The sequence below is a fragment of the Cynocephalus volans genome, chromosome 12, assembly GCF_027409185.1.
Source record: "Cynocephalus volans isolate mCynVol1 chromosome 12, mCynVol1.pri, whole genome shotgun sequence".
Taxonomy (NCBI): domain Eukaryota; kingdom Metazoa; phylum Chordata; class Mammalia; order Dermoptera; family Cynocephalidae; genus Cynocephalus; species Cynocephalus volans.
In genome coordinates, this window is record NC_084471.1 from 11785065 (window position 1) to 11811964 (window position 26900).

The following is a 26900-nucleotide window of genomic DNA, read 5'->3' on the forward strand; positions in this document are numbered from 1 at the left end:
TGGAGCTCTGCATGCCTCAAAGAAGAAATGTTAGTTTTTCAAGGTCAAGCAGGATAAGGAAGTAAGAGGATGGGAAGAAAGAAAGAGGGGAAAAATACTGTGTTTTAAAATTTTCTAAAGCCTGGGAGGTTTTCTTAGGTCCCAACATGACTTCAATCTTGTTCGCTCTAACAGAAATAAGCCATAAAGAAAAAGACCAATAGATTTAACTATATAATTTTTTAAAAAATTACCACAAAGAGGCAAATGACAAGTTATGCAAAAATATTGGTAGCATATGTGTCACACAACGTGAAGAATTCTTACAAATCATTAAGAAAAAATTAAACACCCCATGGACCAATGGACAAGGTATATAAACTAGAAATTCACCAAGAAAGAAGTATGAGTGTGAAAAAAAGTTCACTTTAACAATAAGCAAAAATGTAAATTAAAATAATAATCATTTGATACCCCTTTTTACTGGTTAGATTGCATGGATGGAAAAGTGTAATTCCCAGTGTGGTTAAGCCCAGAGGGAAATGTCTTTGTCACAGTGTGAGTGAGAAGCAAGTTGACACAATCATGCCGAAAGGCACTTCTACTAGCTTAGTGACTGCGGAACAAGTCACATAGGCCTTCTGTGCCTCAGGTTCATCATCTGTAAAATGGAGATAATAGAACTTCTCTGAGTTGTTCTCAGGATTAAATGAGACGATTCTTGTAGGCATGTGACATACTGCCCAGTGCCCGCTAAGCCCTCACTATATCACAGCAGCTGTAATTTCTACCATACCGTCTTCTGGAGCACATAATCTAATGTACAGGAGGAGGTGCTTTCATTCATGCATTTATTCATTCATGCAACAAATTTTTGACTGCTTACTGTTTGCCAGGCAGTGAGATAGTTTAATAAATAAAAACAACTATTCAGCATAATTTGTAATGCCAAGTGTTGGAAACAAGACAATATCCAGTTGTGGGGGATGTTTAAGTAAATTTCGATATGCCCACTCAGTACAATATTATGAAAATCACATTGGGGAAAAAAAATCCCAAATGAATTTATAACAACTTGGGGAAGCACTTCTATTATGATGTTAAATGGATAAAGCCAGATATAAATGTATAATTTGAGCTTACCCGTAGTTAAGAAGCAACAACAATAATACCTTTAAAAAAATTTTTTTTAAAGCATTAAAGCATTAAAAAAAGAAAAAAAACCAGCACCACTAGTGAGTAGTAGTGTATATAGTAATGTGGGTAGATCAGATACATCTTGGCTATACTTTGGCCAAGTTGCAGGAGGGAGTGGGCAACAGACCCCCTAAAGAGGCACTGGGGGAGGGAGAAGGTTTTGCTGGCCAAGCAGAGCATGGTGTTAGGGGAGTGACCCTCAGGTAGGAGTCCACGGAGATGTGGAGGCAGCCGAAGATGGAAATCGCTCCTCTCATGAACAGGAAGGCAGCGCGGTGTTGGGTAAAGAATTTTGTCACAGATCCGTTGAAGTCAGGGGCTTTTATCTGAGGGGGGAAAGGTCGAGACCGTCGCCTGAGCTCTGCTTGCCCTGCAGAGGTTGCCGTCGCTTCTGAGTAAAGCCCTGTACACCAGCTTCTGTTGCTGCTTCCCACAGTCCTGGTTCAACACTCATGAATTCAAGTCTGACATCTGTAACACAGTGAGCCTGTGGATTTCAGGTGAGGGGTAACTTCTTTCCACTGGGGAAAGCAATTCTGGAACGATGTTTTCCACCAGAGCCTGGGCACATTCTTGTTTGCCATAACACCCCTTCATCAAGGCAGTCTCCTTTTTCTCTCCTCAGCATTAAAGTAAAGTGTGGGGGGGGGAGCCCCAAGGAGTACGGATTTTCCTGCTTCCTCGAAACAGTTCTGAGACATCCCTTCCTTTCCACTTTTTGTGCCCAGCTACATCTGCAGGGAGCAAGGACCCTCTCCTAACAAGATACTGAAGTTTCAGCGCAGTCTCGTTATTTAACCATGTGCTGTGGGCTGATGGCCCCAGGACTCAGGAACCTAAAAGCGATACGATGGTTGGACAGTCTTACCTTCCAGCCTCCATGCAGCCCCATGGCCAACTGCAGCACCCCTCCCTCCAGCACACACAGTGCCAGTTTGATGCTTGCTTTTTAAACTACTTTTCAGCCCGTTTCCCCACTTCCCCCATCTCAACCTAGACATTTTCTAAGGTCATTAAAAGCTACTATTTATTCAGAGGTTCCTGTGTACTAGGTATTGTGCAAAGTAAGCACTTTTTACATTTCCTATTGTATTGGAGAACCCCAAGATAACTCCCCACATTAGGAGATTTGCTAGAAGAACTCACAGGTCTCGGAATATAGTTGTGGTCATGGCTAAAATTTATGAAAGTGAGTTAGTGAGGATACACAGCTGGATCATAGGGGGAAAGACAGGCAGAGTTTGAAGGAATCCATATGCAGCCATCCTATGCTCTCTCCTTCCCATCAGGAGTCACACAGAGCCCACTCATCCCCCTGCAACAACATGTAGCAACGTGTGTGTGATGTTTCTGCCCAGATGCCAGCCAAGGGCCAAACTTTGTAGCAGGCTTTTCTAAGGATAGCAGTCTCAGGCCTGTTGTGTTAACTCTTTTCTGTACATCCATTCAATCCTCTTAACATGCAGGATCAAAGAAGTCCAACAGCAAAGAAATAAGGGGCAGATATTCAGATCTAGGGCTATCCCACTCCAAAGCTAGATCTTTGACCACTCTACCATCCTGCCTCCCATTCCCTGACTCTCTTCTCTTCTTGCTTCCTCTTTCCTGTTCCCCTTTTCATCCAAAGCCTTGCCTCCTTCCCCCAACTCATCCCCAGTATAAACCTCCTGTCCACTCGCTTTGTCCAGCAGAACCAGCAGCTTTGTATAGTAGCTCAAATTTCTCAAGTAATCCTTGGAAGTATCACCATCAGATATGTCAGGAGAGCCTGTTTTTGGCACTTAGCTAAGTTTGACAATATGTTGAAGAAACATTTACTAAACACCTATTTATTATGTGTCAGGTCCAGTAGTAAGCCCTGGAGGTACAAAGATGAATAAGACCCAGCCCCTGCCCTCAGGGAACTCATAGTCCAGCAAGAACAGGGGAGATAGGTAGGAAAATAAACAGCCTAGTGTGTTCACATTTGCATAGCACAGCATGGATTCACACACCTGTGGGATCTGACCCTCGCACCCAGCTACGGCTGGGCAGGGCAGGTGTCATCAGCTCCATTTTCCAGATGGAGAAACCAAAGCCTTCTAGAGAGAAATGCATCACCTAAGGCCACAAGACCAGTAGGGAACAGGGCTAATTCTGGAAGCCCAGCCTCCCTGGAACCAGCAGAGGGTCTCAAAGCCTCTGTCTTCCTGTGCTGAGTTCTCACTTTTTGCAGGAGTGTCTGGTCTCACTCTCAACTCCCTTTCAGGCACATATCCTTGTCCACAGAGCTATAATAGCTGGGACTACTCAGAACTAGATCCAGAGAGATTCCGGAGAGAAGAATTACTGTTACAGAGAAGAAAATTGATAACAGGTAAGATATCAGCTACGGACTCCCACTCACTTTGCTCCCAGCCTCACCCAACTACTACCCGATCAAGGCAGGGGACAACCTCAGTATTGATGTCCTCAGGCCAGGTTCTCTCTCACCTACCTCCAAACTGGCCACCAAAATGACTGAACTGTTAATGCTTATAAAATGTAGTTAGAGTCCACACAACATAACTGTTGGGATGTGGGGAGTGGAATTTTATGTTTGAATGATAGATGCCAGTTAATGAGTATCTACTATGTGCCAGGCACTGTGCTGGGCTCTCTATCCATTTTATTTAATTCTCAAGACAACCTGCTGAAGCACACATTAAATACACTTCACAGATGAGGAAACTAAAGTTCAGAGAAGCACCTTGCCCAAGGTCAACTTTTTAATTTCATTCAACAGACACGTGATGAGCACTGCGGGCCGGGCACCGTGCTGAACGCTAGGAACATGGTAGAGCCAAGCACAGTCCCTCCTGGCGATCTAGTGGCAAATTCAGCAACACAATCATACTGCAGAGAATGGAGCTCTGTGATGGGGGGACGCAGGGTGCTGGGGCAGCATGGGGAAGGGTCTCCAGGCCAGCCCTGAGAAGGTCACGAAGTGGAAGGACATCTGTTTTAGGCAGGTGAAGGGGAGGACTCATAGTGTGAGCTGACGACCAGCAGCATCAGCATCTCCCTAGATCAAGTGAATCAGGTTCTGCAGTTTACCAAGATCCCCCCAGATCTATAAGCACATTCTAGTTTGAGCAGCGTTCACCTTTGCAGCAGAGTATTGCCGCAGTTATTGGCTGGGAATTATAACAGCCACCACTTCCTCAGGGCCAGAAACTTTTATCTGTTACTTTCCTAAGCATTCATGTTTATTGACCCACTTAACAGATAGCTTTGAGGTGGATGGTAATCAGCTCTTTAACAGGATCAGAAAGGTTAGATAACTTGTCCCGGGTCACTCAGGAGGTGGGGTTCTTGGGTGGGTGTGCCATCCTCCAGGCAGGGGGCTCTCAAAACTTCTGATCTGTAAACTTCATTGCCCCAGTGTGAGAAGTAACTAAAGAACAGTTTTTTTCCTTCTTTAGGAAAAGAGTTTTCTTTCTTCACTTGTAAAAGATCCTCCTTCCAGAAGCCAGCCCAGAGCAGGAAATCCAGCCACTCTCGGGTAAGGGGGAGGCACAGACCCAGAGACCTTGGAGCCCCATAAGCTTCAGAAGCCCTGGTTCTTCTGGGCATTAGTGGCCTCCTGTCAGCTGCACCTCTCTGTACCTCCTGCCCCATTTTCTGTCCCATCTTCTCAGTGAGGGGTCCTGGAAGGCCTCCGGATCTCCCTTTCAGTGAGTGGAGCACTAAGGGGGCAACCACAGAAATGCAGCAGTTGAGGACAGAGGAAAGGAACCAGCCTTAAGTGTTGGCTGCAGCATGAGATGCCTTTATATCTTTTTCCCTCCATGAATCCTCATGGCAAGCCTGAAGCCTAGAAGTCATCCCTGAAACCTACATCTTCCTCTGCCCTATCGCTGTTCTACCTACAAACAGAACCACCCTCTTCTTGCCCTTCACTCCTGCCACCCTGGTTTGAGCTCCCATCACTGCTGCAGTAGCCTTCTAACTGGTCTCCCTCAGGTCTCGGGTACCTGTGCATCTTTTCAAAATGCAAAGCTAATTACATCATCCCATCACCACCTGACCATATCCCATCTCCACACCTTAAATTCCCTCCTTCCAGCCCAAATTAAAAACACCTTCTATACCTCAGAAGGCTTTCTCTCACCTTTGGGGTACCGACCTGAAAGGGCCTGCCTCATTTGCCCAAACCCATATCCACCCTCTGGGACCTCAGGACTCCTGCCACAGGGCCCCTTTTTCAGTTCCTTGTATACACTACCTTCCCGCTACATGACCTCTGCACTTGCCATTCCTCTTGTCCCAGATAAGCCCCTGTCACCACTGCCATTGTCATTGTCAGCATCTCCTTGCAACTTCAAGTCCAGAGAGGTCTTGATAGCACACAATTAACCAAATGCCACAAATCATGGCCTATTTTTTTCTGAAGAGCTGGAAAAAATAAATGTCCAGGGCAGGGTTTGGAAAACTATCGTATTAAGCCATTTCTGTGTTGCTAAAACAGAATACCTGAAACTGGGTAATTTATAAAGAAAAAAGGATTATTTGGTTCACAATTCTGGGGCAGCTGCTTCTGGTGTGGGCCTCAGGCTGCTTCTACTCACGGTGGAAAATGGTAGGCAGCTGGCTAGTGCAAGATCACATGGTGAGAGGAAGCAAGAGAGAGGGAGGGAGGGGAGGTGCCAGGCTCCTTTAAACAACAAGCTCTCAGGGGAGCTAACAGGGATGAGAACTCATTCCCTATACCCCTCCACCCCCAAGGGAAGGTACTAATCTGTTCATGAGAGACCCGCCCCCCATGACCCAAATGGCTCCCAACACTGCCACATTGGGGATCAGATTTTGACATGAGTTTTTGAGGAACAACATATTCAAATTCTATCAACTATGAATCAGGACTTTCACTGCCTATTTTTGTAAATAAAGCTTTATTGGCAGACAGCCATGGCCACTCATTTACTATTTTCTTCAACTACCTTTGTACTCAAACAGGAGAATTGAATACTTGCAATAGAGAATTTATGACTACAAAGCTGAATATTTGCTATCTGGCTCTTTGCAGAAAAAGTTTGCCAACTCCTTGTCTAGAAGATACATACTCATTCTTCCATCTCAATTCAGGCACTTGTAGGGGAGGAAAAAACTTTCCTCTACCCTCTCAGGCTTAAAGTATGGGGTTCTGCAAATTAAACTGATAAAAGACAGATTAACAGGAGAAAAGGTATTTAAATTTTATTTGATGTTAATATTTTTACATGACAGAGGACGCTTCCTAGAAAAGAAGTGAAAACCCCAAAGAAGCAGTTAGGCTTGATAGTTATATACCATTTTAACAAAGAGTGATACATTGTGTAGCCATGACAAGACAAAGGAAAAGGGGTTTGGGTTTCTAGGGATGGTAAATTGTGGGAAGGTAAATGTATGGGGGAAACTAATGGAAGATAAGGGTTATTTCAATAAGGTTTATTTGTGTAGATTCACATTGGTGTCATCTTCCCTGATGAGTGTCTTTTCTTTCTAGTACTGGAGATAAATGAGGAAACATCTTCACAAAGGAAAATTTATGCCTCACTTTTAGGAGGAAAGGGGAAGGGTAGAGAGCTTTTCCTGTGTCTGCTGTTTCTCAATTGCCTTCAGCTCAAAATAATCCTCATGCCAAAGTGGCACATTTTTGGTGGTATACTCTGATCTCCTTCATCCCCTTGCATCCTCAGGGTCAGCTTGCTTGACCCCCTGGTCTGGAGCTTCCTTGTTATATGTGCTCATATCCCTTTCCTTCAGAGTAATGTAATTACTAATAATGTAATTATTCATCATTGCTCTGATCATGGTTGTCTCCCCATTAATCGTTAAACTCTAGGATATCTCCACATCTAATGCCTAAGTGCCCCATTTCTAATGCCATGCTTCATTCTTAACAAGTAGCAGATCAGGCTTGATTCCTCGTTAGAACATCCTCCCCCCACCGTCCTCCCACTTGGTTCTGTGCAGGTTGGGAGTGTTTCCACTCTGATCCATTCACCAAAGGGAGTTTCAAGATGGGGGAAGGGTGTGTCTTTCTTTTGTAAAGTGGGGTGGAGGCTGTTGTGAACACCTGCACATTCTCAAGACAATCGCTTTTAGAAAACAGTATGAAAGGAAATTTGAGGATCTGGAAATGTTCTTAGAACTGTCAGTCCCATTAGTCATTGGAAAGTCTTCATGTCCCCACAGGGTTTGAAGATCTCTGGTTAAGGGCCTGTTCTCATGGGCTAAGGTTCTAGCTGCGCTGCAAGTTACTCAATTTCCCTAAGACTTTGTTTTTATACTTGTAAAATGAGTACAATAACCATGGTGTCTTCTTGCTGCCATTATGAGGACTAGAACACATAGGGGCACTTGGCCTCACCGCACCACCTCACTTTCCTAGTGTGTCCAGGTTCCCCCTCCTAGAAATACAGATTTCACTCTCTCTGACCTTCACACTGTCCACTGCAGTCTACCTTTCCCACTCTCCCTCCACCCCAGCACCTCCCAGGGAATGTCTTCACTGAGAAATTAGAAGCAGCCAACAGGAAGGCCCTCACCTTGCTGCCACCAAGACAACCTGCTCCCATCCGCACTCTAACAAGCTGCCGTCCCTCTGTGCCCATGGACAAGAGGCCCTGCTCCCCTCCAGGGCCAGCCCCAGTGTGTGCTCTGGACCTCAGCCCTCTTGGCTTCCCAAGGAGAGATGTACTTAGTGCCCCTCCCTCTTGCACCGTCTTCGTCTACCCATCATTGAACAGGGGTGCTCTAGCATCTCTTATCTTTAATATTAAATCTCCTTGGACTCCACATCACAGTTTTCTGCTCCCTTTCACACCAGAACTTCTTGAAAGACTCATCTCCTTCCCTCACCTCGCAAATGTGCCTCCCTTGGCTGGCTGCTAACTGTGGCTGCTCTTGTGGGACGTGGGTCCAGACCCAAAAGTCTCTTCCCTAATCTGTTTCATAGGATTGGCCACTCCCACCTTCTTGTAATGCCATTTTCTCTTGGCTTCCATGTTGCCAGACCTTTGCCAATGTCTTCCTTCCTCACTGGCTGCCCCTTCTCAATCTTCTTTGCAGGCTCCCTGTCCTGTCAGTCCTCTCTGACCTGGGCTCCTTCCTTGCTCTGTCTGCATGTTCTCCCCAGGCAGCCTCATCCATTCTGGTGGCTCCAGGTGCCATGCATATGTCAGTAACACCCAGATCTCCCTCTCCTCCCTGGCCTCTCCCATAACTCACACAAGTCTATCCAACTGCCCTGTTGGCCTCACCAGGAGCATCTCAGACTTAGCAGGGCTGAGGAGAGTGCTTGACTCCCAGCCCCCAACATCATATCTCACCTGGCCAACTGTAGTGTCCACCACCTGGGCTCCTTTCTCTTACTCCCAGCCCCAGCTCAGTCTCCACATAGTGACCAAAGTGACCTTTTACAAACATACATCAGATAGGGTCATTCCCTGCTTAAAATCTCCAATAGCTTCTCCAGTGCCTCAGAATAAAACCCAGTGTCATTCACCTGACTTGAAATGCCCTGCAGAATTCAGCCTCTGTCCCTCTCCAGCTGCCTCGCATCCTTTCCCTTCCTAGCAATAGACCTTAGCCCGCTGTACTTACTTCTGCCTCTTGGACACTCTAGGCCTATGCCCAGTTGGGCCTTTGCAGTAGCTGTCACCTTTGCCTGGATGTGATTTCCTCAGGGTTCCTGAGGGAATGGCTGGCTCCTCTTTGTCCTTCAGATTCCAGTTTTAATGTCATTGCCCTCCCCACCTCCCCATCCACTCTATCATCACCTTGCCTATTTTCATTCTCTATACAGTGCTTATCACGATCTGCTGTTCCCCCTGCAGGGTTTGTGTATTGTTTAGAATATGTCTCCCTCTATTAAATGTAAGCTCCATGAGAACAGGATCTTTTTTTCCTTTGTCTCTGTTCTATCTCCTTTATCTCCTAGAATAGACCTCGCACAAAGAAGGCACTCAACAAATATTTCTGGACTTCAAATGGGATAATCTACGTGAACTCTTGGCCCTGTGCTTAGCATATAATGGTGCTCTATATGTAAGCCCCCGAAAAGAATGGACGAAACAGGTGCTGCAGAGAGACAGCTGTCACTCAGAGACCAAGATCAAAATATTATTCAACATTTTGACACTGCCTGTCACAACTGCTTGAAACAAATGTATTTTCTTTGTACTGAAATACATAAAATCTTCTGACAGTTATTTCAGGAACCCAGCTAATAGATTCCATTTTCTGCCCCAGAAATAGAAATAATAAAAACCCTGGATCCTTGAAAGCAGCTGAAGTTTTAATGGGCAAACCAGGATGGAGAGAATAATTGGATTCCGTGGTAAGGACAGAGCCTCTCTTGTCATGAGCAGACACATTTTCCCATCTGTTCAATGAGATAGCTGGCTATGTTCAAAATATGCTTTTCAATAGCAACAGTCTGTCTGAGAGTCCACAATTCAGGGGAATGAGTTGCAATTACTTCAAGTCTCTCACCTGCCCTCTGCCCTTCTCTTGTTTAAGGGTTGGGGATTAGCACAGTGGGAATGAAAAAGTATCTAACCATATAATGGCCTTCTGCTATGAGGCCCAGCTATAAATTTGAACTTTTACCTATTTGAGACTGAGTCATTCATTTAGTAAATATTAACAAAGATGGTGAAAGAAGTCCTGTGTAAGGAGGAATCATCATCAGAATTCTTAGTTGCAAACAACAGAATCCACTCCAGCTACTTTAAGCAGAAAGAAATGTATTAAAGGATATTATTGGTACACAGCTCCCCTGCAAGTGTCTGCATGTTATCTTCAGAGGCCATGCTGCCAAGAACAATGCCCAAACCATACCACCCCTGCAAAGGTATGCTGCTATGCACCAGTATTCCTGAGGACAAGATGCTAAAAGCTCTACTCTGCTTTTCTTGAAAAACCCATTGCTCCTGTTAACAGTCTCTTCAAAAACCAGAGTCTGCATGGTGCCCATTTCCTCATATCACTCATTTCTATCTTGAAGTCTCAGGCAAGTGCAGTGCATCCGAAGGTAGAGCATAGCTGCAGAGGAAGCTGGGAGTCTCATATATGTGGAGAAGGAAGGGCACACATGAAACAAATAACACCCCCAAAACATGCACTTGAGCTGAGAACCAAAGGGTTAGGAGTCAGCCGTTGGAAGAGAGAATGGAAGAACTTTCCAGGAAGAAGGAACAGCATGTGCAAGGCCCTGAGGTCAAAACAAAACAAACAAAAACAAAGAGCACTTGAGATATTCAGGGAACAGAGAGAAGGCCAGTAATACTGTAGCCCAGCAAGTGAGGGGAAGAGAGGCAAGAGTCAAGGCTGGGGAAGTAGGCAGAGGCTTGATACTGCAGAGTTGTAAGGGTCATACTCAGGAACATAGATATAATTTAAGTGCCATGAGAATCCATTAAAATAGGGGATGACATGACCGTATTTACATTTTTAAAAGATCACACTGTCTTCTGAATATGGAGAAGTATTGGAGGGGCACAGAAGATCAGCCAGGAGGCATTTGTAGTTGTCTAAGTAAGAGACAGTGGCGGCAGGTGGCAAGAAGCAGACAGACCTGAAATGTGTTTTTGGTGACAGATCGTTCAACACTTGCTAATGGGTTGACTTTGGGAGTAGAGAAGTAGGGAAAGAAAGGATGCTTCCCAGGTATGTGGCTTAAGCAGCTGAATGGTGCCATTTACTGAGATGGAAAGTGTAAAGTTTGGGGTAAAGGAGAAATATCAAGAGTTCAGTTTTGAGCCTATTAAATTTAAGATGCCTATGAGAAGTGCAAATGGAGGTGATGAGTGGGTAAATATGTAAGACTAGACTTCAGAGGAGAGGTGTGGGTCAGAGAGAGAACAATTTCTACCCAACCCAACATATGGAACTGGGAATGAATGACACCATGGAGCCATAGGCAAAGGCTGAAAAACACACTAGGCTTGGTGCCAGAAGACCTAAATTTCCATCTAGGTGATGCCACCTATCAGTTACATAGCTTTGAGTAAATCTCAGCCTCCATGTTTTTATCTGGAAAATGGGCACCACGACTGGTATTAATCATTATAGATTCAATCTAGGGATAGGTGATATCTCATAGATTGTTTTCTAGTTATGTCCTGTAAGAATGTCTACTAATTTCAACAGGAATTTTCCCAAGTTCCAGAGCATGGGGATAATCATGGTCATTAACAATAATGACCCAAATTCCTCTAGCTCATGCCCATACCTGCTAATAACAGATCTGCACAGCCCACTTCCCTCCCAGACGTTTCTGGGCATCCCCAGATCATATCTCATAGTGGCTCAAAAACAGCCTCCCCCTGCTACTCTGCCACCATCACACTGAGCCCTCAGCATGTTGGATCTGAAAGCCCCATCTCCTCTGTGCCATGGTGGGGTAGAAGGTCCCAGAGCAGTCTTAGTCTAAAACCCAACCCCACTGGTAGTCACCTTGCCTCTCACACTCATGGGGTGTGACTGGTCACCACTGGAAAGAATGGATGGGAAAGTACTTTGTAAGAGTGGAAGGGCATGGTCTTTATGGAGAGTCCACCATGGGCAGGTTTTCTTTGCATATATCCTCTCTAGTCCTTACAACAGCCCTGCAAGGTGGGTAATTATTAATTATTATCTTTATTTGACAAAGGAAGAAATAGACTCGGAGAGGTGAATAACTTTCTCCAGGCCACACAACTGACTTCAGCTGACATCAGGACGCTGTCAGTCTGAGCATCATCACGCCACCTCTCCACCAAGTACGAGGGTCTCAGAACTTAAGCCCAAGCCGATCTCCTTGCCTTGTTCTCTGCTCCACTACAAATCTCTCTGAGACCTGTTAAGAAGGAGCGTTGATGTTTCATTGAGATCTGGGAGTGTTTTCTTTCTTATGAATCCCAGTAACCACATAAACACTGTAAAAATCAGTAGCTATTGGACAGCCAGCTGCATGATGTATGGGAAGTCCTTTCATCTTTCTCCTGCCCATTCAAATATCACATTTCTATAAAAGCAAAGTGGTTGATGTTGAGGCTGGTGGACTGCTTGTCAGCCACTTGGTGGGCCATCTGTTTAACACTGCCAAACTCCTACTCATCCTCAAAGACAGAATAAAAGTGTCTTCTCTCCCTGGAAGCCCTCCAGCTCTCTCCCAGACAGAATCAAGCTTTCCCCTCCTCATACTGCTTGCAGCAGACTGTTAGTTGTTCCTCAATATCCGTTGTCCCCTTCATCTATAAAGAGAGAACCTCTGATTTTTGGCTGGGCATGTGCATGGCCAGAATAAAGATTGTATTCCCTAGCCTCCCCTACAGCTATGTGTAGCCATGTGACCAAGATCCAGTTAATGAGATGTAAGTGGATGTGTCATGTGGCAGTTTTTGGAAAAAAATCTTTCCTTAAAAAAAAGGTTGTGTAAAGAAAATTACAGGCCAATATCCTTGATGAACCTAGATGCTAAAATCCTCAACAAAATATTAGCAATCACCTGGGAGCACCCGAGCCGCGCCGCGACTGAACAGCCCGAGGCGGCAGCGGCCGAGAACTGGGAAAGGCGGCAAACCAGAGACAGAGCGAGCGCCCGACCTGGCACAGCACTGTGAGTGACCCCTGGCACAGCTCTGTTCGGGGGGTGGATGCCCATGCGGCTCCCGCCTGCACCACCAGGCCACTCACCGCCCCAGTGCTGCCTCCATTTTCCCAGGTGCGGGCAGCCCCGCCCAGCTCGGCCATCACTGAGCCCTCCCACTTGCTTGGCCTGGTGCGGGGCTTTCCGGAGCCTGCGGACCGGCCTCCGCTCCCACTCCCTCCGCGGTTCTCTGGCGGGGCTGGTGGCGGGGGGCATCCCTGGCCAGTGTCGGGAGGGCAAGGAAGTACGGGCGGGCCGACTGTCACTCCACCACACCCTGGATTCCGGCCCCAGGTAAACTCCCTGTTACTGGGAGGCAGATACCATCTCCGCGGCCACCAGTTTGGAAAAAAGCCTAACGAATTTCTGGTTGGGAATAGTGTGGTAGGAGAGTTCCCAGGTCCGCTTGAACCTGCCGGAGACCAGGCTGCAGGTGGGCGCTAGACTCGGTTTATACTGGGGGGAAACAAAGGTGAATAAGACCCGAGAAAGATCTACATAGTGCTACAAAGGCACCCAGAGAGACCGGTCGTCTGTGCCTAGCAGAAACCTGGTAGACTTCCTGGGCGAGGCAGTGCCAAGCAGGGTCTTGAAGGCCCAGCTGATAGATGAGGGGTGCAGAAGACACGCCCCAGCCCAGCACAGTGTTCACAGAGTGGGGAGACGTGCGGCCAGGGAGGCGGAGACTCGACAGAAACCACACACCTGGTGGGGTCGCCACTGCACGATCCAACAGCCTGGGCCAGAGCACACGGAACAGGGAGAAGTCCTGCACAGGAAGTGAAAGCTCAACAGATCACACACCCTGTGGTACGTGATCCACCAGCCCAGCAGAGTCCAAGCTGACCAAAATATTAGCAATCAGAATATAGCAACATATTAAAAAAATTATACACTATGACCAGGTGGGATTCATCCCAGGGATGCAAGGATGGTTCAACATAGAAAAGTCAATAAATGTGATACACCATATCAACAAACTGAAAGATGAAGACCATAAGATTATCTCAATAGATGATGAAAAAGTATTTGACAAAATTCAACATCCCTTCATGATAAAGACTCAACAAATTAGATATAGAAGGAAAATATCTCAACATAATAAAAGCCATTTATGACAAGACCACCACCAGTATCATTCTGAATGGGGAAAAACTGAGGGCCTTTCCCTTAAGAACAGGAACAAGACAAGGATGCCCACTCTCACCTCTTCTATTTAACATAGTACTGGAGGTACTAGCCAGAGCAATCAGGCAAGAGAAAGAAATAAAGGGAATCCAGATTGGAAAAGATGAAGTCAAACTTTCTCTGTTTGCAGATGACACGATACTGTATATAGAAAAACCTAAAGACTCTATCAAAAAACTCCTAGAGCTGGTTAATAACTTCAGTAACATTGCAGGATACAAAATAAATGCTCAAAAATCAGTTGCATTTATTTACTCAGATGATGAACTAACAGAAAGAGAAATAAAGAAAGTAAGCCCATTTACAATTGTCACACAAAAAATAAAATACCTAGGGATCAATTTAACCAAGGAAGTGAAAGACCTCTACGATGAGAACTACAACCCACTTCTGAAAGAAATTAAAGAAGACACAAAAAGATGAAAAGATATTCCATGCTCTTGGATCGGAAGAATTAACATTGTGAAAATGTCTATACTACCCAAAGCAATATACAGATCCAATGTAATCCCCATCAAAATACCAATGACATCCTTCACAGAAATAGAAAAAAACAATCTTACCTTCCATATGGAACAACAAAAGACCCCAAATAACCAAAGCAATCCTGAACAAAAAGTAAAGCCAGAAGCATGACTCTACCTGACTTCAAATTAAACTACAAAGCTATTGTAACAAAAACAGCATGGTACCGGTATAAAAATAGACATACAGACCAGTCAGGTAGAATTGAGAACCCAGAAATCACCCCTCAGGCTTATAGCCATCTTATGTTGGACAAAGGCAATAAAAATCTACATTTGGGAAAAGACTGCCTCTTCAACAAGTGGTGCTGGGAAAACTGGATATCCATATGCAGAAGAATGAAACTAGATATGCATCTCTCACCATACACTAAAATCAACTCAAAATGGATTAAAGACTTAAGTATAAGACCTGAAACTGTAAAATTACTAAGGGAAAATGTAGGTGAAACACTTCAGCAACTAGGTCTGGGCACAGGCTTTATGAATATGAGCCCAAAAGCACAAGCAGCAAAAGAAAACATAAACAAATTGGACTATATCACACTAAAAACCTTCTGTACACAAAGGAAACAATCAACAGAGTGAAACGACAACCTACAGAGTGGGAGAAATTTTTTGCTAACTATGCATCTGACAAGGGATTAATACCCAGAATATACATGGAACTCAAGCAATTATACAGTAAAAAAGCAAATAACCCAGTTAAAAAATGGGCAAAGGAGCTGAATAGACATTTTTCAAAGGAAGGCATACAGATGGCCAACAGGTACATGACAAAATGCTCCACATCAGTAGTCATCAGGGAAATGCAAATTAAAACTATATTGAGACACCACCTCACCCCAGTTAGACTGGCTATAATCAAAAAGATGGTGAATAACAAATGCTGGCAAGGGTGTGGAGAGAAGGGAACACTCCTACACTGTTGGTGGGACTGTAAATTAGTACAACCACTATGGAAGATAGTATGGAGGTTTCTCAAACAACTACAGATAGATCTTCCATATGATCCAGCAATCTCATATAATGCAGAGGAACGGAAATCATCACACCTGCACTCCCATGTTCATCGCAGCTCTGTTTACAATAGCCAAGACATGGAACCAACCTAAATGTCCATCAATGGATGATTGGATAAGGAAACTGTGGTATATATACACCATGGAATACTACTCTGCCATAAAAAAGAATGAAATACCTCTATTTGCAACATGAATGAGCCTGGAGAAACTTATGTTGAGTGAAATAAGCAAAGTACAGAGGGATAAATACTGTATGTGCTCACTCATATGTGGGAGCTAAGAGAGAAAGAAGGATGGAAAGAATGACCACGGTAGTGCATTGGTCTTGCAGAGGGAGAGAACATTCCTTGGGATACAAAGTGGAGGGGGGGGAGGGGGAGGGGAAGGGAGGGGGGAATAATGGGTTGGGGACATGGGGTACAAAAGCAATTTCTGGTAATGGGTATGCTGCCAGTATGAATCTGGCCCTCACATCATGCCATGAGGGGTGACAATCAGCATTGTATCTCATGAATATTCATAATAAAATAAATAAAAAATAAAAAATAAATTTGAAATCAAAAGTGGCAAAGATCTAAAGATTTGTTAATACTAGAGTATATAGTTGTTTGCCATAATATACTCTGTGGGTTTGTTTTATTCAAAATTAAAACCAGAAATAACCTAAAATATTCAGTTATAGGGAAAATTAATTGAACACTGACATTCCAACACAATGGAATATAAAGTCGCCTTTGAAAATGTACATGAAGAAAACAAAACATGAGAAATAATTCAATTGTCCTGATTAGTATAGTATTCAAAATTGTCCATGCAGTAAGGTCATAGTTATATATTTTTTAATTATTATTTTTTCATTGTACATACTTATGGGTACAGAGTGATATTTTGGTACATGTATACAATGTGTGATGCTCAAATTGGGGTAACTAGCATATCCATCACCACAGACATTCATCATTTCTTTGTATTAAGAACTTTTGAACTCCTCTCTTCTAGCCATTTGAAATTATGCAATAAATTATTATTTACAATTATATTTTAAAGAACAACAAAAATGAAGTGAAACTCCTTTTTGTTTGCTTGTTTGTTGAATGATTTATTGTTCTTTTTAATCAATATATATGCATACAAAAATTACTAAAAATGAACTGCCAACAGTAGATATGTTTGATATTTTTCTTTGCCTTTTTGTTTTCCAAATAATATCAAGTGAATATATATTACTTTAAAATAAAATGCCATTCATTTAAAACAAACAAACAAACAAAAAACAGCTCGCGTGAACCCTTCATCTCTTTGTCCTTTCCTCCATCCTGCTGCCTGGAATTTGAATGTGATGACTGGAGCTCTAGCTGCTGTCTTGGATCCTAAGAACAAGGGTCCTATCTTGGAAAAGGTGGAACCATGAGCTGGAAGAAATCAGAGTTCCTTAGGATTTAGCACAGTAGAAACACCTTATGAGCCCAGGATTGCCCACCTCTAGACTTTTATGTGGGAGAGAAATTTCTACCTAGTTTCAGCCACTGTTATTTTGAGTCTCTGTCACTCACACCCAAACATAATCCTAATTTATATTATCTCTGTAACAATAAGTGATACTTTCCACACCTTAGTGTGATTGTCTGTTTAGTATTATCTCCCCTTTAGACTCGAGTTCCTTAAGGCTGGTACTAGGTTTCAGTGTTTGCCCAGTGCCAGGCACTAAATGGTTGCCCAGTGAAATGTTTCCTGAAGGGGGTGTGATGCGTGATGCCATAAACAACAAGGGTAAGGTTTGGGGGCACCTACCCTGAGCACTTACTCAGGCACTTGCGTGCGTTAGCTGACTTACAAGGAAACCCATGCAGTAGAGAGGTTCGATGACTTGCTCAAGGTCACCCGCTGCTGAGAGACAGAGCTGGGACTGGAGCCCGAGTCTGCCTCAGCCCATGTGTTTTCCACGTCAGCCACTTCCCTCTGCCACGCTCCTGGGATTGTCAAGCTGGGCCTGAAAAGTCTTCCTTTGCATGTTCCTTCACTAAAAGCAATGAAAAACATCTAAAAACTTGCATGTATTACTTTTTTGGATTCCTCTCTACCAGTTTAGCTGACCTTCCTCTTCTCCCTTTTTTACTCCCCTGGAGTCGTCTAGTATAAATTCAACCACCGAGAGAGGCTCTTCAGCCAAGCAGAATTTAGAAGAAAACGCACAAATACGGAATACCACAAAAGGTACATTGACTACTCGAAAGGGAAATGCAGGCTTTGACTGAGTTATCGTCTCTAAAACCCTGTTTTCTCAGCTTTGCACATAATTTGCTGCCCTACTTTACACCTGGAGGTCTAGCCTTGGCACCAAGTAATATTTTATGAGAGGATGCAATTGTCCTTTCAGTTCGATCAGCACTGATTAAGTTCCCCTTTTGTGATGATGAGTTCAGCACAGTGCTAAAATCTGTGGGGAAGAAAGGCTGTTGACACCAGAGGAAAACAAATTTAAGACATAATTGCTGCTCCTCTCCCACACCAGAAACCAGCATCCATTGAGGTAGAAACTGATTTGCACCTGGGTCTTAATTTATAAAGGTGACTGAGTGAGAACATGGAGGTCGATGCCACTGAAAGAGAAGTTTAATGTTACTCAAAGTTCCTGTAGAAACGAGGGGCATGGCATGCCACGTGGGGCCACAGGGGGAAGCACCAGGGTCGGGCAAGAGGCAGAAAGGAGTGAGGGGAAGGCCTAGGCCACAGCCTTTATTGGGGTTTCAGCAGGAAAGGCAAAGCGAGGGTAAACAGTTTAGTATTGGCCAGTTGGAATAATTCCAGAGGGCTTTGGGCATAGGGGCTGTCCCTGGTTGTCCAGTATCTGGCCCTGGTTTGATTTAGGGCAGGGGAAATATTGGCACAGAGTATGAGGGTCACATAAAGGAATTGGTTCAGAGTATGGCCTCTGGATCACAGGAGAGATATGAGCAACTTTGTTAGTTTGGACCTATAATTAATGGATACCAAATAGACAAATACAGAATCTAAGAAAACACAGTTAGAACACAAACTCTAAAGTATCATTCTAGATCATTTTACACGTCATCATTATTCTAAAAACTTAAACCATCCTTTTTCTTGAGGAAGAAATGGAGGCTTATGGAAGTTAGTATGCAAATTATATCTCAATAAAACTCTTTTTAAAAAGCTTGGGGGTGCTGGCTGGTTAGCACAGTTGTTGAGAGCGTGGTGTTACAACACTTAGGTCAGGAGTCTAGATCCTTACTGGCCATAGCTCAGTTGGTTAGACCACAGCCTTATAACCCCAAGGTCACAGGTTCACATCCCCGTAAGGGCCAGTCACCACCCCCCCAAAAAAAGCTGGGGACCACTGATCAAGAGGTTTAGCCAGGGTTCCAAATGGAGGTAAATATTTGTGGGATCCTTTGCAAGTCCCCAAAATATACATATCGTGAAGTCATGAGTTAAAGAGGAAGTACCAAGGTAAATTAGAAAGTATTTTGAACTGAATGACACTGAGATCTTCTTTCTAATATGAGCATTTATTTAACGCTGTAGGTTTCCTTCTAAACTTTGCACCACACAAATATTTAATATATTGTCTTTTCCTTTTCACTCAGTTACTTTGTGGCTTTTATGAGTAATGCTGCTATGAATATTTATGTGCCAGTTTTTGTGTAGACATATGTTTTCATTTCTTTTGTGTGTGTGGGATTACTTGGTCGTATGTTTGACATTTTGAGGAACTGCCAAACTATATTTTGGAGTGATAATCATACATATTTTAAAGAATTTACAAGGAGGAAAACAGTCAATTATGTTTATTATATATAACCAGATGTTTACAATTTCTGTTGCTTTTCCTTTATTCCTGAAGTTCCAAGTTTCCCTCTGGTATCATTTTCCTCCCACCTAACAACAAAACTTCCTTTAATATTTCATTGAAAATAGGCCCACTGCCAGTGAATTCTCTTAGTTTTCTTTAATCTGAGAATGCTCTTATTTCATCTTCATTCTTGAAGGATTTTTTTTCTAGATATAGAATTCTGGGTTGACAGTTTTTTTCTTTCAGCACTTAAAAATGTTGCACAGCCTGCTGGTGTCTGTGGTTTCTGGTGAGAAATCCACACTCATCTGAATTGTTGTTTCCCTTTTGTGTCATGCATTTTTCTCTAGCTGCCCTCAAGATATTTCCTAAGTTTGTCTTTCAGTTTGATTGTGATGTATAAGGGCATGGGTTTCTTTGAGTTTAACGTGTGTTGGGGTTTACTGCGTTTCTTGAATCTGTAATTTTTTTCTTTTACCAAATTTGGGAAGTTTTCAACCATTATTTTTTCAAATAATATTTTGGTACCACACTCTTTCTCCTTTCATTTTGGGACTTTGATGGCATAAATGTTAGACCTTTTGATATTGTCCCATAGGTTCCTGAGGCTCTGTTCATTTTTTCCAATGTTTTTCTCTATATTGTTCAGATTGTGTGGTATGATAAAGAAAATATATTTGGTCTTGTCCTCAGTTCCTAGCACAGAGCTCCTAACACCCTCGAATTCCCTGAGTAAAAGGAGTGTCTTTGTTATTCATAATGAGCCTCTTTCAACCACACCTGAGTTTATGCTAATACTCAGGGTAGGAACCCTAGATGGCTGCAGGATGGGGACTGATCATAAAAAAGACCAATCACATGATAAGAAAGGTGGAATTTCATTCCCACCCCCAACTTCCAAGGAGAAGAGGGGGACTGGAGATTGAGTTATAAAAATTCTTGAACAGTAAGCTTTGGTGAGCTTCCAGGTTGGTGAATGCATCAACACGCTGGGAGGGTGTTGTGCTTAAAGAGGGCCTGGAGGCTCTGTGCCACCCCTGCTCCCATACCTTGCCCTATGCATTTCTTCCATGTGGCTGTTCCTGAGTTGAATCCTTTCTAGTAAATCTATATGTGTAAAGACAGCAGTTTCCTGAGTTCTGAGTCATTCTGGTGAATTATTGAACCTAAGGGGGAGTCGTGGGAATCCTCAAATTTGTAGTCAGCTGGGCAGAAGTATGGGTAGCCTGCACACACCATTTTGAGGCTGGTGTCTGAAGTGGGAGCACTCTTGTGGGACTGAGTCCTTTACGTTGTGGGATCTGGTGCTAACTCTGTATATATTGTCAGAATTGAATTGAATTATTGGACACCAGTTTGTGTCAGAGAACTGATGTAGAAAAATCACATTTGGTGTCAGAAGTGGTGTCAGAAAACACCACGCAGATTGGATAATTGTATTGATCTATCTTCAAGATCACTGTCTCTTTCCTCTGTCACCTCAATTCTGCTGTTGATCCAATCCAGTGAATTTTTTATTTTGGTTGTTGTGTTTTTCAGTTATAAAATTTCCATTTGGTTCCCTGTTACAGCTTCTGTTTATCTACTGAGACTCTATTCTTCGTTTGTTTCAAGTGTATTCACCCTTACTTCTTACAGTATTGTTATAATAGCTGCTCTAAAGTCTTTGATAATTCCAACAACTGAGTCATCTCAGGGTTGGTGATGCTGATGGTCTTTTTCCCTTGAGAATTTTTCAGACTTTCCTGGTTCCCTTTCTGTTAAGTAATTTTGTATTGTATTCTGGACATTTTTAACATTTTGAGATTCTGAGTTCTGTTTAAATGTATGGAGAAGGTTGGGAGATTTTGTTTTGTATTGTACTGTATTATGTTGTTTTAACAGGCAACTCACTCAGTTAAGTTCAGGCCACAGGTTCTGACCTTTTTTCTATAGACTGTGGTTTCAGTTCAGGTTTCAAAACTTTTACAGTGCTATTTTGATCTGGCCTACATATGTGCCATCCAGGGACCATATCTGAGACCTGGGCAGTGATCTACCTTATAGTTGAGTTCTCAAAGCCTTTGGTATGCTGTTTAGGATCAGATATGTACATATATATATGCACAGCTCAAGGGTGAACATAGGCATCCAAACACAATTTTATGGAATTCCTTTCTTGATCTCTGTCCTCTCTGTGATCTTACCCACACTGTCTCCAAAGGTTCCCCTTTGTGGTCTTCTGTTGACTGGGTCTGCCTCCATGGCCAACTGAGAAGAGGACAGAGAAGAGAGAAAAAAGCAACAAGGATTCCCTCCACATTCTTCGGACCACAGGTCCTCTGGTCCAAGAAAGGATTCCCCACTTTCAGAGTTTTTTAGGTGACTATCCAGCTGCCACTTCTGCTGCTGGCATGACCATCACAGGATTGCAGCTCCGGGAAGGAGGTTTGCCTAAGGGCATGTGTGAGAGAGAAAACAAAACAGAATTCCCCACACTCTCATTGTCCCATAGGGATCCCCCTTCCATTCCTTGGACCACAAATGGAGGGATTCTAATGGATCTTTCTGTTTTTGCCTAGTGCTCAGTTCTGGGATTCATGTTGCCTTTGAACTGGGAGATATAGGAGGAAAAATAAATCCAGGAAATGCACTGGCCTATGGTCTCTATTTTGAGTTCTGGTTTCCTTCTCTAATCTGCCTGCTACCATTTCCTTTTCAGAGTCCTCAGAGAGCTTCCCTATATATTCAGTAGGAAACAGGATGGAGTGTGCTTACTCCATCTTAACCAGAACTGGAAACCTGATTGAGTTTTTTTGGCTCTATCTTTCTCACTCTGTTTTATGCTTTTATTCCTGGAAGTTATACTCATATATTCTCTTTATATTCTTTGTTTCACTGGTTCTGAAATAGGCAAATTTTCCCCTGGAAAAACATTTAGCAATGTCTGGAGACATTTTTTGTCTTCACAGCTTAAGGAGATATTGCCACTGGCATGTAGTGGGTAGAGGTCAGGTGTGCTGCTAAATATCCTACAAGGCACAAGACATTCTCCCACAACAAAGAGCCTTCTGAGCAAAATGTAAATAGTGCTGAGATTGAGAAACTCTGCTTTGTTGTTTGCCTTTGAAATTCTATCACACATATTTAACTTCATCTAAGGTTAAGAAATATCTTAACCCACCCCCTTTCCTGAACAAAACAAGGAACTTAAAACAGTTTAGCTCTAATCCATTTCCTCTACATTTAAATGCTGTTTTGTCCAGCATTTTTAGTTCTATCCTTTTTTAAACTCCATAAATTAGATATAATTATAGTAATTATTATTATTAGTGTGGGCCTGATACATATAATAATAATCATTATTATTACTATTGTGGACATTTTTTGTTTGGTGGTCTTAAATTATCTTTTTATTTGCTTTCTTCTTGAAGCTCAGACCATCTTTTGGGGGGCATTTTCCTTCTTCCTGGGTGTGAGGGATACACACACACACACTCAGATACATATATACATATAATTGTCTTTAGCAGCTCCTCTACCACATGTCTCTTGGTAAGTTCCCTTAGTTTTTGTTTTTCTATGAATGCCATTATTTCATCTTTGTTCTTGAAGGATAGTTTTGCTGGGTACACAAGTCTAGTTTAGCAGTTATTTTCTCTTAATGTTTTAATGACTTTATTCCACTGTTTTCTACCTCCCATTGTTACTTTTGTGAACTCTGCAGTCATTCTAATGTCATAGATGATTTGTTGTTTCTCTCTGCTTGTCTTTAAGATATTCTCTGTTAACCTTCTCTTACAGAAAAGCTATAGTTTTGTATAAGAGTTGGATATTTCTTCTCTCTTAATCACATTACTCTTCCTGATGCCGCTTAGCATTTTTAAAGACTTTACTCCTTTCCTCCCTTATTCTGTAACCATATTGTATCCTGTAAAGAATTCTATTATAGAACTTGAGTTAATGTTACAATTATTATTTACATGTCTTTTTTTCTCACTAAACTGTGAGTTCCTTGAAGATAGTATCAAAATTTTTAACATCTAGCATGGGCCTGGTACATAGTAGATGCTCAGTAAATATTTGTTGGGCGGATAGATGGATAGATAGATAAGTCAGTGGACAAATGTGTGGCCTCTGGGTATATATCTGACTAAAAAGCAAGTGAAATTGTACGAATTTATCTAAGCTATTTCTTCTAGCATCTCCCAATGATCTGAACACACCCAGGCTTTTTCATTCCAGTAGGGAGCTGAGATTTTTCCTATGCTCTTTCTCATCACAACTGGCAAGCTCCAATTTTTTTTTTTTTTTTTTTTTTGGCTAATATCATCATGACAGAGCATCATTGTCACACCCCGGTCATCAGGAAAGCTACACAACAAGTCAAGAGGATATCAGAAGCAAGAGAATGTGCGAAAGTGTTTTCTAAACAGGTGAGAACATGATTTGAAATTTCACAGTAGAGATGATTTAGAAGGGGGTAGGAGATAAGGCTAGAAAATCTAGCTCCATGAAGATGTCAGGATAAAAACTGGAGTATTTCTGACTGTAGACTCAGGTAATACAGTCAGGAAACCTCCTAAGGGTAATTCCTGGATGACGTAGGCACAAGTTGAGAGAGCATATTGTCTGAACTTCTGCAGGGATTTAAATTACCTGCTTAAAATGCAGGCTGTGTCTAAGGGAAAGAAAGCACTGAGCCTTTGTTTCCTACTCTATAAAATGGAACAATAATCTCTAGGTCATGGTGTTGTTTTGAGGTTTACCTGAGGTAGTGATGATAATTAACATTTAATGAACACTTACTGTATGTCAGGCACTATTCTAAGTCTTATACATACAGTATGTTTTATTTTACTGCCACAATCCTCTGAGATAGTCACTACTGTTATTCTCCAGTTTAGTAGTGAGGTAAGTGATGCTAAGAGCAGCTAACTAATTTTTCCAGGATCACAAAGCAAGTAAGTGATAAAGCCAATATCTGCATGCAGATCTGTCTGGCTCTGAGCCTGTGCTCTTAACCACTGAGCTTTGCAATCAGAACAGAACCTAGCATATGAGAGGCACTAGATTAATGTATGTTCTCTCCTCTTTTCCTTCTCTCTCCTAACTCTTCCCTACAAACCTCAGTGGATAGTAGTTTATATCAATGGAAATTTCAGTCTTGTGTAGTGAGAAGATGCCCTGAGGACAGTGAACCAGGGTGAGAGGTTTGAGGGCTTCCCCAAGGCACTGGCTAACAAGGGGGTCAGGCCACTGAATTTGGGCCAAGTACAGTGAGTATTGAAGACTTCTTGAATCTCTGCATTTCTCCATATTTATTGCCACTACCTATTTCCCCTCAGTATTTAGCAGTGAAACTTTTGAGAAGCAGCAGAGCATGATGGGAAAGACACAGACATGAGTTCAAATCTTGGGCAGCCTGTCACCAGCTGTGTTGCTTGAACAAGTTGTTAACTTTTCTGACCTTCTTCTATAAAATGGGGAAAATTAAGCCCAGCAGTGTTTTGGTCTTTAATGCTGACAGGGTTGGTGGGTTTGCTCTAGAGATGGAAAGAAAGGAGATGGGTAATTGTGTCCTACTCTGTGATCTGTCTTAGTGAAGAGGGAAAGCCTGATAGTTAGAGTGAATGGTGGCAAAGGATGGAAAGCAGCTGAGAACTGAGGGCCAGGCAGGGAAAAGTGGAAAGGAAGTGACCAGGAGAGCTGGATCAGCTGTTAATAGCCATTCATGAGGGCCTCGATGGGTGCTCCTGACCAAAGAGCCAGACTATGTGGTTCTGCCATCTTAACAAGCACAGCACTGATATGATCTGCTGCCCCTTCTTTTTGATTTTATTTATTTATTTATTTATTTATTTGATGGCTGGTCAATACAGGGAATTGAACCCTGGACCTTGGTATTACCAGCACCACCCTCTAACCAACTGAGCTAACTGGCCAGCCCTTCTTTTTTATTTTTTAAGCATAGTTTTTATTGAAAAGGTAATTTTTGTTCATGATTTAAAAAAAAAAAATTCAAACAGTGTTAAAGAACATTTAATAAAAATATAAAAATTTTAAATATTTTATTAAAATATTTATTATTTAATATTTTATTATAATATTTAAAATATGTAAAATAAAATCTCTCTTTCCTGCCAGACCCTATGCCCCCTCCCCAGAGGCAATAACTATTTTCCTATATATCCTTCTAGAAATGTTTCATGTACATCAAAGAATATAAACCTTTTTTTAAAAACACAAATTGGGATATTATATTCATTATTTTGCAATTCACTTTTTTTTGGTGGCTGGTACAGGGATTGAACCCTGGACCTTGGTGTTATCAGCTGCAATTTGTTTTTCTAACTTAACATATAATAACTAACATTTATTGAGTACTTGCAATATACCAGACATTGTTCTAAACATTATATATACATTAATTCATTTAATCTTCACATAACTCTAAGAAGTAGGTTTCGTTTATTATCTCCATTTTGTAGATGAGGAAACTAAGGCTCATAAAAGTATCTCGCCCAAAGTCAAATAGCTATTAAGTAGTAGAGCCAAGATATTTCTAAGATATAATACACATATCATAAAATTCAGCATTTTAAAATATACTACTCAATGGTTTTTAGTATATTCAGAGTTGCACAATCACCATCACTATCTAACTCCAGAACATTTTTATCACCCAAAAAAGAACCCCATGCACGTTCTCAGTCACTTCCCATTCTTTCCTCCTCCCATCCCCTAGAAACCACTAATCTATTTTCTGTCTCTATGGATTTACCCATTCTGTACATTTCATAGACATGGAATCATACAATATGTGGTCTTTCATGTCTTGCTTCTTTTACTTAGCATAATGTTGTCAAGGTTCATCCATGTTGCGGCACATATCAATGCTTCATTCCTTTTTTATGAATAATATTACATTATATGAATATGCCATATCTTGTTTATCCATTCACCACTTATGGACATTTGGGTTGTCTCCACCTTTTGGCTATTACAAATAATACTGCTTATATGAACATTCATGTACAAGTTTTTGTGTGGACATATGTTTTCTATTCCCTTGGGTCTATACCTAGGAATGGCATTGCTGGGTCATATGGTAATTCTATGTCTAACTTTTTGAGGAGCTGCCATACTGTTTTCCTCAGAAAATTCTTCAGAATTTTTTACATTCCCACCACTTACGGGGAGCTCCAATTTCTCCACATTCTCACCAACACTTATTTTCTGGTCTTTTTATTAGAGCTATCCTAGTGGGTGTGAAGTAGTACCTTGCTGTGGTTTTGATTTGCATTTCCCTAATGACTAATGATATTGAGCACTTTTCATGTGCTTATTGGCACATTTGTGTATCTTCTTTGGGGAAATGTCTATTAAAATTCTTTGCCCATTTTTCATGGGGTTGTTTGTCTTTTTTATTGTTGAGTTGTAAGAGTAAAGCCAGGATTTTACCCCCAAGCAATCTGATTCCAGATCTCATACTATAAATCAAACTCCACTAACTTCAGTATATCTTAAAGAGTGGTCCACATAAGAGCACATAG

At 42.2% G+C, this 26900-nt stretch overlaps 1 protein-coding gene across 2 annotated transcripts in view; it reads left to right on the forward strand.

The window, feature by feature from the left end:
• The window catches only part of FAM227A (family with sequence similarity 227 member A), a 63702-nt gene that overhangs the window by 20074 nt on the left and 16728 nt on the right, over positions 1 to 26900 (forward strand). The window contains exons 8-12 of one of the 2 annotated variants that reach the window (XM_063076324.1): positions 1553 to 1676; positions 3425 to 3532; positions 4620 to 4699; positions 17678 to 17765; positions 23686 to 23780. In XM_063076324.1, the coding sequence (XP_062932394.1) occupies positions 1553 to 1676; positions 3425 to 3532; positions 4620 to 4699; positions 17678 to 17765; positions 23686 to 23780 (495 nt within the window). Of the gene's footprint in view, positions 1 to 1552; positions 1677 to 3424; positions 3543 to 4617; positions 4700 to 17677; positions 17766 to 23685; positions 23781 to 26900 lie in introns of both variants that reach the window. The other variant, XM_063076325.1, reaches the window with a different exon arrangement.